Here is a 17,254-nt window from a genome sequence, read left to right on the forward strand (position 1 = left end):
TGCATGAATTTACTTAGAATAAAACTAATTTTGGAGAAGGAAATGGCAGCCCACACCAGTATTCTTGCCTGGAAAATCCATCCCATGGGCAGAGGAGTCTGGCAGGCTACAGTCCATGGGATCGCCAAGAGTTGGACACAACTTAACAACTAAACCACCACCAAAACTAATTTAGAGGTATAACAACCTCTAACAACATTGTAACTCTGCATTGTAACAACAATGTAGAGTTTGTCAGCTTTAAAGTACACATGTGTTTAGAAGGGAGCAGGATGAAGCAAGACGGCCAACTTTTAATTTAGAAGGTGGGTGATGGGCATATGTGTAGGTGTGTTTGTATACACACACACACACACACACACACACATATACAGATACTTTTCCATATTTGAAAATTTTTGTAATAAAAACTTTTAAAATATTTTTCTGTTGATACTTAAATCACTTGTAGTTTCTTTTCTTTTTTTCTATTACAAAAAGTACTCTATACACGTTCTCATACAGGTTGCTCTCTTGGTACACATGCTGTAGAGTATACCAGGAAAGAGCCTAGCTTCCTAGCAGTGGAATCCCTGACTCAGTGGGTAGGTGCTTCTTCAGCTCGACTAGATACTGATGAATTGTTCTTCAAAATGATTGTACTGATGAGAATTTTAGAGAAAGAGGTCATGAAATGTACGTCTTTTCTGCTAGACGATGAATTCTTTGAGGGTAGAGACTCACATACGTTTGTGTGTGTAGTTGCTAAGTTGTATCCGACTCTTTGCAACCCCATGGACTGTAGCCTGCTAGACTCCCTTGTCCGTGGCATTTTCCAGGCAAGAATACTGTAACGTGTTGCCATTTGCTAACTCCAGGGGATCGTCCCTACTCAGGGATGGAACCCGAGTCTCTTGTGTCTCCTGTATTGGCGAAAGCCCCCCAGAGACTCAAATATAGAAATATTTAAATTGAATGAAATTGTATTTTAGGGAGATTGCCTGGCAGCAGGATGGAGAAACCAGAGTTAGGTCAGCTAAGAGGCTATTGTGATGTTTCAAGTATGAAGCTATGAGTGTATAGGAGTAGAGGTAGTGGAGAGGAAGGAAGGAAATAGAAATCTTGGAAAGAAAAGATCAAAGTGTATGCATTCTTATTGTTGGATGTTGATGCTTCACTCTTGTGCCTTACAACAGCCAGCAGTTGGTTGGTTCCACCTTATAGTAAACAGGTATGTTATGCTTTCCTGGTTAATTCAGAACTGTGTACTGGTCCAGGTCTAATAGAGTTCTAGCCTATCTCCATTCTATGCTCATACTCATTTTCAAGCCTCAGTCTCTTTCTGGGATAAATACATGTGATTTAAAAGAGACTAGTAGTTGAATGAGGTAAAGGGACAGTGAGTTGCAAAGATGAAGTAGAGTCCAAAATAGAATCTATGGATGTTTCATCCCCAAGTCAGTTTGTGAAGTCTTACAAGGACTAAGGCTATATCTTCCTATAGTTTTTAGAAGAAAAGTCTATCTAGTCTCATAATGGAAAATTCATTGCATGCAGTTTTTCTAAAAGAATGCCATATATATATTTAAACATATACATGTTTAAATATATATTTATTTTTTCCAGTTTTATTAAGATATAATTGATATACTGCATTATATATATTTTAAGATATACAGCATAATGATTTGACCTATATACATCATGAAGTGATTACCGCAGTAAATCTTAGTGAATGTCCACCATCTCATATAGATACAAAATTTTGTGGTGAGACCTCTTAGGATTTATTCCGTCACAACTTTTATATATGACATACAGCAGTGCTGGAGAAGGAAATGGCAACCCACTCCAATATCCTTGCCTGCAGAATCTCATGGACAGAAGAGCCTGATGGCTATAATCTTATCGGATTGCAAGAGTTGGACACGACTGAGTGACTAAGCACACACGCTGCAATGTTTTTTAATTATATTAATCATGTTGCACATTACACCCCAGTACTTACTTATAACTTCTTATAATTGGAAGTTTGTACCTTTTGATTATTTTCATCCAACCCCCTTCTCCTCACCACTTACCTCCAGTTACAACAAATCTGTTTCCTTGAGTTTATTTTTGAGGTATAATTGACCTACAACACTACAGTAGAATGTTGTGTATAGATGCCCAAAGGTGAGGACAAGAGCTATTAATATATTCTGTAGGTTTTGGTCTCTATTTGAACAGAAAACTGTTACCCTTGAAAGGGTCAGAGCCTTGAGAATGGGCTATTCTGTGCATCTTTCTTTTTTTGCTATGTTGTAAGGCATGTGGGACCTTCATTCCCTGACCAGGGATCGAACCCACGCCACTTGCAGAGGAGGTGCAGAGTCCTAAGTCCTACCGCTGCACTGCCGTGGAAGTCCCTCTAGGCAATATTCTTAACCTGTAGCAGAGCAAAGGAGCACAGAGGTTAAGGCGGAGGAAACAGATCAATAGAGAGGCAGACTTGTTTCCCTCTATTACAGTATCTTGTGCTTAGGAGTGTGGGTGGGAAATGGGCTGGGCAAAATCTGTATTTAAGCTCTGTGGTGGTTGTGTGGAATTTTATTACACTATTTGTGTCTATTTTTACATATGCTCAAAATTATCCATAAAAAAGTAAAAAACTATAAAGACTACAATATTCCTTTATGATATATATTAATTTAACTATTTGTAGTAAGGCATTTCAGTGTTTTCCTGTTTCAAATAACACTACTATATATACACTGATATTTCAAATAGTTTTCTTGTGATTTCTATGAGTGGAATTACCAGGTCAAAGTGTGAAAATTTAAAAAGGCTTTAGATGTACACATAGTGTTAAATTTCTTGATGAAAAACTAGAAGAATTTTATTGGGTTTATAATTGTACTCATTGAGCATGAGGGAGATATTACACATTTTATTCTAAAATTTTGGATGAGACAAAGTTTATTATTAAGCATATTATAGTAGGCTTACATTTTTTAAGTGTTTTAATTCATTTTCTTTTCTGAGTGTTACTAACAGCTCACATGGAACTACTACTTGTTTTACAGGGAGTTTTCCTGTCCAGTAACTGCTGTCACTCTCACAGCAGCTTTCTGAACTATGAATTCAGTTCAGTTCAGTCACTCAGTGGTTTCCGCCTCTTTGTGACCCCGTGGATTGCAGCACGCCGGGCTTCCCTGTCCATCACCAACTCCTGGAGCTTGCTCAGACTCAGTGTCCATTGAGTCGGTGATGCCATCAACCATCTCATCCTCTGTCACCCCCTTCTCCTCCTGCCTTCAATCTTTCCCAGCATCAGGGTCTCTTCTTTTTTTGTGTACATGCTTTATTTGTTAAAATACCATTAGATTATTCCTCAGGATAAGAGCAAGGGTCATCCCCTGCAGAAACTTAGGATCTACGTACAGCATTTTACAGAACAGAAGACAACACTTTAGCTGAAGCCTGCATGCCGACCAGAGAAGGGTGTCCTGAGTGGACTCAGCAAAGAAGGGAGTCAGGCAGGGAAGGGGAGGCGCCATCTGAGTCAAGCTCAGCCACCAGCAGGGCAAGTCTTGAGATGGTCATGGATTGGAGGCTGGTTTTGGAAGGATCGAGTACAGCACAGGGGTTCTGTGTGTCTTCACAGCTAGACCCCAGGGTGAGGTGCCATTAGGTCAATGTCACTCAAATTTCTGGCCAGCCACACTCTTGCAGCAGAGTCCCAAATTGAGAATCAAGTTCCTCTGGACGTCATTCCTGTCAGTGCCAAAGCGGTAGACACCCTGAAGCCAGGCTCCCAACGTTGTCTGGAATTTGGGGAGCCTCATTTGCTGAGCCCGCAGCAGTCACACTGGCCCCACTGAAAGCCATAGCAGCACCTCCACTCTCTGTAAGAACTCTGTTAAGTTCAGTTGCTCAGTTGTGTCTGACTCTTTGCGATCCCATGGACTACACAGCATGCCAGGTTTCTCTGTCCATCACTAACTCCTGGAGCCTACTCAAACGCATGTTGGTTGAGTCAGTGGTACCATCCTACCATCTCATCCTCTGTTGTGCCCTTCTCCTCCTGGCTTCAATCTTTCCCAGCATCAGGGGCTTTTGAGATGAGTCAGTTCTTCGCATCAGGTGGCCAGAGTGTTGGAGTTTCAGCTTCAGCATCAGTCCTTCCAATGAATATGCAGGATTGATTTCCTTTAGGATGGACTGGTTTGATCTCCTTGCAGTCCAAGGGGCTCTTAAGAGTCTTCTCCACATCACAGTTCAAAAGCATCAATTCTTCAGTGCTCAGCTTTCTTGATGGTCCAACTCTCACATCCATACATGACAACTGGAAAAACCATAGCTTTGACTAGATGGACCTTTGTTGGCAAAGTAATGTCTCATGTTTTTACTATCCTGTCTAGGTTGTTCATAGCTTTTCCTCCAAGGAGCAAGCATCTTTTAATTTCATGGCTGCAGTCACCATCTGTAGTGATTTTGGAGGCCAGGAAAATTGTCTGTCACAGTTTCCATTATTTCCCCATCTGTTTGCCGTGAAGTAATGGGACCAGATGCTATGATCTTCGTTTTTTGATTGTTGAGTTTTAAGTCAGCTTTTTCACTCTCCTCTTTCACTTTCATCAAGAGGCTCTTTAGTTCCTGTTTGCTTTCTGCTGTAAAGGTGGTGTCATCTGCATATCTGGAGTTATTGGTATTTCTCTCTGCAATCTTGATTCCAGCTTGTGCTTCATTCACCTTGGCATTTCACATGGTGTACCCTGCATATAAGTTAAATAAGCAGGGTGACAGTATACAGCCTTGGCGTACTCCTTTCCCAATTTGGAACCAGTCTCTTGTTCCATGTCTGGTTCTGTTATTTCTTGACCTGTATACAGACTTTTCAGGTGGCAGGTAAGGTGGTCTGACATTCCTGTCTCTTGAAGAATATTCCAGTTTGTTGTGATACTTACAGTCAAAGGCTTTAGTGTAGTCAATGAAGCAGAAATAGATGTTTTTTTGAAATTCTCTTGCTTTTTCTATGATCAAGTGGATGTTGGCAATCTGATCTCTGGTTCCTGTGCCTTTTATAAATCCAGCTTGAACATGTGGAAGTTCTTGGTTCACATACTTGTTGAAGTCTAGCTTGTAGAATTTTGAGCGTTACTTTGCTAGCGTGTGAGATGAGTGCAATTGTATGGTAGTTTGAATATTCTTTGACATTTCCTTTCTTTGGGTTTGGAATGAAAACTGACCTTTTCCAGTCCTGTGGCTACTGCTGAACTATGAATTACAGAAATTCGAAACAAAAAAGACTTTTTTCAAATTAATTACTGGTAGTAATTTCTGTTACCACTAGATGGCCCTCTCAGCAGGTACTTTTGAGCAAAAGTAGCCAGTTTATCCACTCCAGTGTTCTTGCCTGGAGAATCCCATGGACGGGGGAGCCTGGTGGGCTGCCGTCTCTGGGGTCGCACAGAGTCGGACACGACTGAAGCGACGTAGTAGTAGTAGCAGCCAGCTTATAGACATTTTGAAGTTCCTCTATAGATCTTATTAACATACATTTTAATTGGATTTTTAAAATGGCTTATATCAGATTATGATAAGCTGTTTTAGAAATAGTAAAGAAATTCAAGGGAATTTTTTGCAGTGGGTTTTGTTTTGTTTTCTTCTCAAGAAGAAGAGAGCTTTAAACTAAATGGCATTCAGTACCATACACGTAATATATTTTCAGTAAATATTTTAAACCTTCATTAAAATTTATTGAATTAGGCTTCTCCATTTGCTTGTGGGAAAGATATTTGCCAGTTTGCCAAAGCAAAAAAGCAATCTTTTCTGCTAAGTCTTTAGATGATTTTATATAAATATAACTCTATCTCTGAGGATTTCATACATAGATAATGAAGTAAGTAAACTGATGGCTTGATGTGGAGCTATGGTCCCCTTGGTCAATTTTGTTGTCCTAACAAAATTGAGCTCCTCTAAGGGTCGGATTAATTCTACTGTGGTGTTCATGGTTCCTGTCTGGTGAGAAGTAGGAGTGAAATTGCTATATTTTATTAGCTTTGTCATCTTAACTTTTACTATCTTGACAAGAAAATTAGAGCATCTTTGACTTTGGTCTTACTTGATTTCACATGTATGTTCTTCTGTTGATTTTTCAATCTTATTATATTCATTAGTTTTGCTTTTATAATAAATATTTTGTTTTGCCCACTCTCCTAGCTTGAAATGAAAGCTATAGTTAATATTATCTATACAACTTAAAAATCATTGTATTTCCCTAATTTCAATATAAAGGGAAGTAGAAGGAAAGCAGTTTATAATAATAAGTGTATTTCAGTATGTAAGTCCTGGAGCAGATTACACTAGATGAAGCAGAAGGTAGTGAAACGCTTGTGCCTGTACATAGAATCACTATGAATGTACTAACTGTGAAAGCTGCTTACAGGATAGTATTATATTGGCGATTCAGGTACCCAAGTGGTATTGGCATTGGTGACATCATTTTCCAAAATGGTGAAAAACTCTTTAAGTTCTGAATGAAAGAGATGAATTGTTGCATTCTAGAAGATTTGGGATACATTAATACTGTGGGAAAATACATTTTGTTTACTTATTAGTTATTTCTCGTTTTAGATATATTCAGTGGGACCTTTGAAAGTCAGCCAGTAGGTGACAGTTCTTTGCCATACTGGATTGTTCCCTGCATTGCTGGACCTCTAGTATCCCTGACACTTGCCCTTTAAATGAAGGTTAAGTATTCATCCCTTCCTTCCTCCCAAGTTATCCCTAAAATGCCTCCATATATCCAAAGGATCCATCAGGCAGTATGTGTGCTGAATGAATGCAAATTGATTTATTACTATGTAAGAAGGGGACGACAGAGGATGAGATGGCTGGATGGCATCACCGACTCAATGGACATGAGTTTGAGTGAACTCTGGGAGTTGGTGATAGACAGGGAGGCCTGGCGTGCTGTGATTCATGGGGTCACAAAGAGTCGGACACGACTGAGCGACTGAACTGAACTGAAGACATATTTTATTTTTTTTTTTATTTTTATTTTTTTTTTTATTTTTAGTTTTTTATTTTTTAAATTTTAAAATCTTTAATTCTTACATGCGTTCCCAAACATGAACCCCCCTCCCACCTCCCTCCCCAGAACATCTTTCTGGGTCATCCCCATGCACCAGCCCCAAGCATGCTGCATCCTGCGTCAGACATAGACTGGCGATTCAATTCACATGATAGTATACATGTTAGAATGTCATTCTCCCAAATCATCCCACCCTCTCCCTCTCCCTCTGAGTCCAAAAGTCCGTTATACACATCTGTGTGAAGACATATTTTAAAATGCATATTTGGGGGAAAGACTTATTTCATTGTAAAAGCAGGTTAATATGAAATTTTGGTCATCCATTACTGTCTTTTTTAGTATGGCCAGTTTAGATTTTGCTGTGCTTCTGTAGAACAGGGGCCTTTCTTTTTTACCTTATCCTGTCTTTAGTGTAGGACATAATTATTGTAGATTCTTTGCCTAATGAATATGTTGTTAATTCACATCCAGCTGGTACATATTCCCTAGGAAAAATTCTTCATTGAAGAGCAATAACCTCTTTTGATTTTTGTATTTTTAGTGAGATAATGGAATATTTTGGGTTCTGGTGACTACAGCAAGGTGTGAATAAGAGAATGGGAGGAAAAAGAAAAGAATCAGAAATTCAAGAGTGAAGATGTTGTGTCACAAAAAGTCGTATAAAACTCCCCGCATAAAATCCACAGGAGCATAGGGTTGTTTTTCTTCATTTTCACATAGGTTATTTTATGAATTGTTTGTATTCTTACAAATTGAACAGCTATAAGAAATTCTTTCCTGTCTAGTGACAAATGTCTGTTCTGGACATAAGCATCTCGCCTAGTCATTGTGTGAACCTCCCAGTATTAACATCTATTCCTGGTTACTCTCTTTCTGTTTGGTATTTCTATGTTATGAAATCTACTAAAAAATAGAATAATTTAAGCACAAACATGTTCTTTTGGGGACATTTTTTAATCAGCCCTTTTAGATTTCCTAACACCTCTATGTGATGCATTCTGTTCCTTTCTGGTATAAATAACCTCGCTGAGCTCTGTCGGCATCCTTCTCACACACATACGCCTTTCCCCTCTTCCTAGATAATACTTGTTCATAGCAGATTGGGATACACTAATCAACCTGACACTCTTCTCTTATAATTTATTTCCCCTCTACTCAAATAGTATTCACTTTTTGAGACAAATTCATACGCCAGTCATCTTTCTTGTGTAAATTTAAGGTGTTGTCTATCTTCCCTTCCACACAACCTTCAAATTCTACCTGTTGCCTTCCCTGTGGATACATATAACATCATTGAATAGTCTTTCTGGATTTGGGAACTTTCTTCTCCCTTGGATTCGAGCATTTCTGATACTTTAAAATCTTTCTTTCCCTGTGTATTCCTGTTATGCTCTTTCCCCAACAGATATTTCAGTATTTCTTATTCAAGACAATACATACACCCACCCACCCCCTAGACAGTGACATTAGTTTTTTTCAGATACCTTGTATATCTTGTATTCAGGATTTCAGGTACAGGGCATACTTACTTACTTTATAGATGCTTAGTGAGACACATACTCTATTGATAATACTGTTAGACTCTCTTTTCCTTATTTTCATTAAATATAAGTTGTGCCTTTTCTGAAAGAACATACATGCAAATGCCTGTACAAGGATTGAAAATACTTATTTTCAAATTCTGAGCACATTTACGGTTACAAAAGAAAATTATGATAGATTTATTTTAAATTTTTACCAGTTAAAGAGGGTAGTGTATTTATTTATTTTATATTTGTGAGATAATTTTATTGCTGCAACTCCTCAAGTGAAAACAGTTTGTTGCTAGTTTTAAATTCTAGACAAGCTTTCTCTACCTCTTACCTCTTCTATTTTTTTTTTTTTTTACTAGCTATGTTCAGAGAATTCAGACTGATTTTATTCAGTTCAGTTCAGTTCAGTCGCTCAATTGTGTCCGACTCTTTGCGACCCCATGAATCACAGCATGCCAGGCCTCCCTGTCCATCACCAACTCCCGGAGTTCACTCAGACTCACGTCCATCGAGTCAGTGATGCCATCCAGCCATCTCATCCTCTGTCACCCCCTTCTCCTCCCACCCCTGACCCCTCCCAGCATCAGAGTCTTTTCCAGTGAGTCAGCTCTTCTCATGAGGTGGCCAAAGTACTGGAGTTTCAGCTTTAGCATCATTCCCTCCAAAGAAATCCCAGGGTTGATCTCCTTCAGAATGGACTGGTTGGATCTCCCTGCAGTCCATGGGACCCTCAAGAGCCTTCTCCAACACCACAGTTCAAAAGCATCAATTCTTGGGTGCTCAGCTTTCTTCACAGTCCAACTCTCACATCCATACATGACCACTGGGAAAACCATAGCCTTGACTAGACGGACCTTTGTTGGCAAAGTAATGTCTCTGCTTTTGAATATGCTGTCTAGGTTGGTCATAACTTTTCTTCCAAGGAGTAAGTGTCTTTTAATGCTCAAAATTCTCCAAGCCAGGCTTTAGCAATACATGAACCGTGAACTTCTAGATGTTCAAGTTGGTTTTAGAAAAGGCGGAGGAACCAGAGATCAAATTGCCAACATCTGCTGGATCATCGAAAAAGCAAGAGAGTTCCAGAAAAACATCTATTTCTGCTTTATTGACTATGCCAAAGCCTTTGACTGTGTGGATCACAGTAAACTGTTGAAAATTCTGAACGAGATGGGAATACCAGACCACCTAACCTGCCTCTTGAGAAATCTGTATGCAGGTCAGGAAGCAACAGTTAGAACTGGACATGGAACAACAGACTGGTTCCAAATAGGAAAAGGAGTATGTCAAGGCTGTATATTGTCACCCTGCTTATTTAACTTATATACAGACTACATCATGAGAAATGCTGGACTGGAAGAAACACAAGCTGGAATCAAGATTGCTGGGAGAAATATCAATAACCTCAGATATGCAGATGACACTACCCTTATGGCAGAAAGTGAAGCGAACTAAAAAGCCTCTTGATGAAAGTGAAAGAGGAGAGTGAAAAAGTTGGCTTAAAGCTCAACATTCAGAAAACGAAGATTATGGCATCTGGTTCCATCACTTCATGGGAAATAGATGGGGAAACAGTGGAAACAGTGTCAGAGTTTATTTTTTTGTTTGTTTTTGGGCTCCAAAATCACTGCAGATGGTGATTGCAGCCGTGAAATTAAAAGACGCTTACTAATTTTATTACCCTAGGTGAAAATTTAATAAGAAAGAAAAATCTGCTTCCAAAGTTCAAATAAAAATTACTTTTGTGTGATCTGTAGTTTCAGATGAACTATATCACAACCTTTTAAAGAGATAATTGAGAAATGACTTATTAATAAAGATAAAAGGGGAAAGAAGTCATGTCATAATATATGAATGGAGATGTTAAATTCATCTATGTTTTGTTTAGATGTCCCTGGTAGATTTGGGAAAGAAGCTTTTAGAAGCGGCACGAGCAGGTCAAGATGATGAAGTTCGTATTTTGATGGCTAATGGAGCTCCTTTTACTACAGACTGGGTAAAGAATGATTTTAATGTTGTGGGATTTTTTTCCCTTTCTTCTTGTTCTCACCTTTTGTTTTTCCAGTTAAAAGTTTAGTCAGTATTGTGTTTATAAATGGTGAAAAGTAATTTTTTTCTTTGCAAATTTGTTCGCAGTTTTAGAATTATAGCTAGCTTTTTAAGGAGAATGGTTCATATAGTCTTTTTAAAAAAATATTGGACAACCTTATCTAAATATTCTGTCCAACCATGGATTTTTCCTTAAATTATGGATTTCAGTAATGTAGGGTGAATGTAAAAGGTAGCTGCTTGAGATTTAATTTAAAGGCCTTATAAATAGCACAGGTAGAATTTATAATTCTGAAAAAACAAATTTGGTGTTAATGTTATAATTGATTCTAAAAAGTAAAAATGTTTGCATTTCAATTGATACTTGTGAAAATATTACAAACATGACCCAGAAGGAAGAAAGATATGGGAAGGAGTTCTTAGTAATTATAGAAGGCAATTGTGAAGAAGATAAAAACCATAACTATTCAATTCTGCAGGTAAATCAAAAGGGATGTTCTTGGTAGTATAGAGGGTTAAGAATCTGGATTAATTCTCCCACTGGTAACAACTAAAAATTCCAGAGTTTTGATTTTGTTGTTTTTAGCTTATTTGTTCCATGTTCTTTTTAATTTTTTATTCAGAACAAATTTTTTTATTATGGAAAATTTCAAACACATAACCCCTGCATACACTTCAAAATTTATCAAATCAGATGAGTCTTGTTTTCTCTATAGTCCCATTTACTTTCTTTATTTTGTATTATTTTAAAGTAAATTTCAGGAACCATTTTGTTTCATCCATAGACTTCAGCACCTGTCTTTAAAAGATAAAGATTTTTTGACTGAATATTAAAAAAAAAATTGTTAGTGCACCAGTGAGTTAGACAGGGATTATCAACCTGAAAAACCAAGCGAAGGCCAGAGCCAGAGAAATTTCACGCTTAGAACATTTGCCAACTCAGTCCATTTATTCGCTTGTTGGTTTTCCCACCTCCCTGGCATAGGTGACTTTAGAGGAAGACCTGAGACTGCTCACACAGAGAAGTCTTATAGAGATCCTTTCCCCATAATACTGGAATCCCAGAGAGATGTACCTTCATGGTAAGGGTAAACCAGAAACACCCCTTCCTTCCTCCTGCCTGCCCTTGCCACTGTTGTTGGATACTGTAAGACAAATCAACTGGCCTGATCTCAGTATCAAATGGAGAGAGGAAAATTTTTGTTGATGTAAATTTGGAGTCAAACATTTGTGGCCTTAACTCATAAATACTTACATATTCTGCAAAACCATGAAGTGAAAAATGAATTTAAAGTGGTCTTTGGACTAGAAGTTTCCCCAGGTTTCTGACATGAGCAAATGAATATCCTTTCTGGAGGGACCTACTTCATCCCAGGCTTTATACCCACAAGTGAAATTCCACGGAAAATGAATGGTCAGAAATAATTGAAGACACAGGGACACAAACCAACTTGGATAATAACCCACTGGAACAACTGATAGCATTAAGCAGACTTATAAGGACTGTAGATAAAATTTTAACAACAGATGAGGAGCAGCTGAAGAGAAAATTGGTAAATACAAGTCATCCACAGTGTAGCACAGAGAGAAATAGAAGATATGAACGAAGTCAGGAGCCGTGAAGGCTAGTGTGTGAGAAGGTCTAGCATCTATCTGATCATAAATCTACAGGGAGAGCAAGAATAGGGATGAAATTATTTTTAAAAGATAATGGTTTAGATTTACCAAGACTGGTGAAAGATGATAGCTCACAGATTCAAGTAACCCAGTCAATCTCCAGCAGGATCAATAAAAACAATCAGTACACATCTAGTCACATCATAGTGATCCTGTAGTACATCAAGACAAAAAAAAGCCTTTGAAACACCAATGAGGTATCACCTCCCACCTGTTAAAATGGCTGTCATCAAAAAAAATCTACACATAAATGTTGGCAAAAATGTGGAGAAAAGGAAATTCTTGTGCACTGTTGCTGGGGAAGTAAACTGGTGCAGTCACTGTGGAAAATGGTGTGGAGATTCCACAAAGAATTAAAAATAGAACTATCTAGCAGTTCCACTAGTATCATACTGCTAGTGTGGTCTAGCAGTTCCACTCCTGGGTATCTTATCTGGAAAAAATGAAAACTCTCAGTTTGAAGAGCTGCATGCACCCCAGTGTTCGTAGCAGTGCTATTTATAATAGCCAAGATATAAAAGAAATCTGAGTGTCTACCAACACAAAAATGGATACAGAAGATGTGGAATATTACTCAGCTATAAAAGAGAATGAGATTCTGCCATTTTTAGCAATGTAAGTTAGAGAAAGACAAATAGAGTATGATCCCACTTTTTTGTGGAATCTATAAATATATATAGCAAAATAGAAACTGGACTCACTGATATCGAAAACAAACTAGTGGGGAGAGAGAAGCCAGGAGGGACAAAATAGGATATAGGATTAAGAGATACAGACTACTATGTATAAAATAGATACGCAGCAAAGATTATTGTATATCAGGGAATTGTAGCCATTATTTTATAACTTTTAGTGAAGTATAATCTAGAAATACTGAATCACTATGCTATATACCTGAAACTAATATAATACGGTAAATCAGTTATACTTCCATTAGAAGTATAACCTAATAACCCAAAAAAATAACCTTGAAAAAACACAAAAAAACCTTAAGAAAAATTAATGTCGATAATACATAGAAATTCCCATGACAGTAATAACAAAGGAGATAGGGCAAATGGCTTGATATGGTACTTTACTAAAGCGAAAGTTTAAATGATCAATAGACATGAAAAGATGCTCAGCTACATTAAAATTGGGCAAATGCAAAGTAAAATCATGAAATACTATTGCATATTCACCAGATTAGCAAAAACAAAATTAAGAAGTCTGGCAGTACCAGCTATTGGTGAGGAGATTCATATATTGATACAAACATTTTGGAGGACAATTTGGCAGTACCTTGTAAGTCTGAATATGTACCTGCCCTCAGGAATAGCTATTGAACTTCAAAGAACATTCCCAAAGGAAACTCTTGTTCATATACTTGAGACATGTATAAGACTATTTTTAGTAGCAGCATTATTCATAATAACAAAAAACTGGAAATTTTAATGTTCAGCAATAGATTGGTTAAATTAATTGTGGCTTATTCATTTGGTAGAAAGTTACAAAGGAGAGAAAATTAGTGAACCACACTTAAATTCATCAACATGGGTGAATCTTAGGAAATTAAGCAAAAGAAGGCAAGTCTCAGGGAAATACATGAAATGTGATTCTATTTAAGTAAAGCTCAGCAGGCAGAACCAAAGTATATTACTTAGAGATATATAGTAATTAAAAAAAAAGCAAAGTAAAACAATGTTTATCCCAACTTCAGAGATTGAGGGAAGGGTTTTTTAGGGGGTGGCATGTAGAAAGATTTTAAATTTTGGTAATGTTTTATTTCTAGACTGTGATGGTGTTTACCTTAATTTTTCCCTTTAAACTACATATATGTATGAATATATAGATGTATCTTTTGTATCTTCAACCTAAAAGGTAAAGTCTCAAGAAGAAAAAATAAAATAAGTAAAGAAAAAACAAGTAAGCTCTCATTCTAAGTAGAGCTCATGGCTGCTAAATGGGCTGCTGAGATACTTATTAAATATTAGAATATAAGAATATAGAAAGGGCCAGTTTAAGAAACTGAATATGGAGAACGAAAGGACTGTTTAAGAATCTTCTTTGATCTGCTGGAATGACCATCCCTTAAAAATATGAGGCTTTTAATAGTAATAAAATAAGTATTCCAAGGGTAAGTGACTTCCCTTTTTACCATGTATTAAGAGCACATGCCTAGCTTTGTATTATGACTCTTGCTGTGTGACTTCAGGCATGTTAGTAACCTCTTTGTGCTTAGTTTCTTTTACTGCCAAGTGAGGACAGTAATAGTACCTATGTTATAAGGAGATTGAGATAATAAGTGTAAAGGCCTTAGAATAGTGCTTGCTATGGAAACAGAAGCCTTAGTTGCTATTATTACTGTAGTGGTGTTAGCAGATCACGTGTTCTAGTGAACTGTCTTGGTTCTTTAAAATGAATGCCTTGATAATCATAGAGTTATAGGGACTTCCTGTGCTTCTAAATGCTTGGGATATAATATAATTCTAATTTTGACCTATTAAAAATTATACCTCTGATAAAGCTCTTCTTCATATATTACTATGTATTTCCCCGGTATGAATGTTGTGTTAATGTAGTGACTGGGCCACATGGAATCAATTTCAGAACTGGGCTCTGTTTTGGTTCTTTTTTTTTTTTTTCTTTTAAATTTTTATTTTTTTCTTTTCTTTTTTTTCTTTTTATTATTTTTTAAATTTTTATTTTTACTTTATTTTACTTTACAATACTGTATTGTTTTTGCCATACATTGACATGGTTCTTTTTTAAAAAAATTTTATTGGCACATATAGCTGGTGATGGACAGGGAGGCCTGGCATGCTACAATTCTTGGCGTCGCAGAGTCGGACATGACTGAGCGACTGAACTGAATAGTTGATTTACAATGTTGTATTAGTTTCTGCTGTGAATTTTGGATCTGTCTTAACTCACCTTTGGCAGTGCACCTCAGATCAGATTTTTCCCTTGAAAAATGACTGTATGAACTCCTTTAAAAAGATTACTGAGGTGCTATAATTCCTATTAAACAGTTTAATGTAAAAATATACACTAACATTTATTTGATATGAGTTTCATAGATGAAAAGAAGTTTTGTGTGAGTAATATAGGGAAAACATCCTAGTACTCAAAAATTTCTCAGACTCTAATTGCTGATGAAATTAATTTTGTTTAGACTATTTATCTGATAAAAAAAATAAAGCACGTTTGAATTAAATGAAATATTGACTTTTCTTCCTCACTGAGAAACGAATGGGACTTCTTGAAGGTTCCTTTGAAGAGACTTTGATCAGCAAAAATTACTCCTTTTCAAAAGTTTTGAGTTACTATTGTTAACATTTGATAAAAAGATAATCTGTTTGCTCTGTGGACACAATATATAAAATAGAAGGTAGAAATAGAATTATATTTAAAAATGACTACACATGTGGATTTTTTTTTCTTGTGGTGTAGCTGGGAACTTCTCCACTTCATCTGGCAGCACAGTATGGACATTATTCCACCACAGAAGTACTGCTCCGAGCTGGTGTAAGTAGAGATGCCAGAACCAAAGTGGACCGAACGCCATTGCATATGGCCGCCTCTGAGGGCCACGCCAGCATAGTGGAAGTTTTGCTTAAGGTATGTGTTCTCTTTTTGTACTCTGCTTTTGAAAGTCAGCCCACAAAGGTTTATAAAACCATAGTTGTTTTGTAAGAGGGAGAAGGGAACTAGTTTTGTTACTGGCTAGGGTCCTTGGACTCCTTAATCAATAGAAGTTAGTAAGAGGCCAGACAAGAAATTCAGACAGGGCTTTTTAGGGACTTGTGCTTCAGCATGTGGGAGTAGAAACAGGTAACAGGTTCTCTTGCTCATTCTCTGAGGAGGGAGAAGCTGGTCCCTTAAATAGGGTTAGGGTAGGGGCCAGTCCAGCCATTAGGTAGGAGGGTTGCTTGAGTGGTGTACCCTCCTCCTTGGTGGAGCTGTGTGTAGTACCCAGCTTTTGCTCCCAACACCTCAGAAGTAGCAGTTGGGATTTTGGTCGTTTTGTATTTAATGTTCATAATTTGCCCCAGTCACACATGCAGTTATTTTTAGTCCCTATGGTTTCTCTGTATTCTGTTGCTAGAGGAGATGTTTGTCCAGGTGTAGGCACTGCAGCAAAGGGTCTCAGGTCCCAGCCTGTCTCAGTCTGATTGAATGTCTGCCTTTTCTATGCCTGTTATCTCACTTTTTGTGTGTAAGCATTTATTTAAATGAAAATTATCTTAAAGTTTTATTTTGTGGGGGGAAAAACTTGTATGCATGTTTTTAGGTAAGTCAGACAGTTGATTTCTTGGATCTTGGTCTCTGCTATGGTCAGTGACCCATAACTTTGTCTTACTCAACACATTTTACATGTACATTGAAGGGAATGTTAGTTTGGATAGTTAACAAACAAACTAGTATGGACAGGGCTTTTGCTTTAATCATCTAAATGCCAAAGAGAAAATTCTGAAACAGAGAGTGTTAGATGTAGATATTCTTAATCTTTTTTATTCCAGCCTCTAGGTCAACTTATCTAAAAAACATACAGTGGAAGCCATAAATACAAATCGCATGTAACTCTAGATTTTCTATTAACTACATTAAAAAAGTAAAAAAAAAATGTTTTTCATATTATATTTTATTTAACTCAGTATATATAAAAATTATTTCAATATTAATCAGTATAAAATTATTACTGAGATGTTTTACGTCCTTTTTTTGGTGTGATGTCTTTGAATTCCTGTGTATTTATATGCAAAGCATCTGTATTCAGACTACATATGTCTAGTGACCACCATTATGAACAGTGTACCTCTAGAGAGATCCCTATTAATTCACTATATTGCATTGGTTTTGAAAGCAAAGGATATTTTTGTGTAAATAAGGGGCTGGAGGATTTTGGAGGAAGCTATATAGTTTTCCTTCACTCCTTATGCCATTTTAGCCCTTCATGCTC

General features: G+C 37.1%; 1 protein-coding gene across 31 annotated transcripts in view; it reads left to right on the plus strand.

Annotated features, from left to right (window-relative positions):
* GABPB1 (GA binding protein transcription factor subunit beta 1) overlaps positions 1–17,254 on the plus strand; it is a 67,704-nt gene that overhangs the window by 24,859 nt on the left and 25,591 nt on the right. For 28 of the 31 annotated variants that reach the window (XM_069596564.1, XM_069596575.1, XM_069596581.1 and 25 more), the window contains 2 exons: positions 10,475–10,582; positions 15,745–15,912. In XM_069596564.1, coding sequence (XP_069452665.1) covers positions 10,475–10,582; positions 15,745–15,912 — 276 coding nt within the window. Of the gene's footprint in view, positions 1–6,597; positions 6,714–10,474; positions 10,583–15,744; positions 15,913–17,254 lie in introns of all 31 variants that reach the window. The other 3 variants (XM_069596559.1, XM_069596573.1, XM_069596560.1) reach the window with 1 other exon arrangement.

The sequence above is a fragment of the Ovis canadensis genome, chromosome 7 (genome assembly GCF_042477335.2).
Source record: "Ovis canadensis isolate MfBH-ARS-UI-01 breed Bighorn chromosome 7, ARS-UI_OviCan_v2, whole genome shotgun sequence".
NCBI classification, from domain to species: Eukaryota; Metazoa; Chordata; class Mammalia; order Artiodactyla; family Bovidae; genus Ovis; species Ovis canadensis.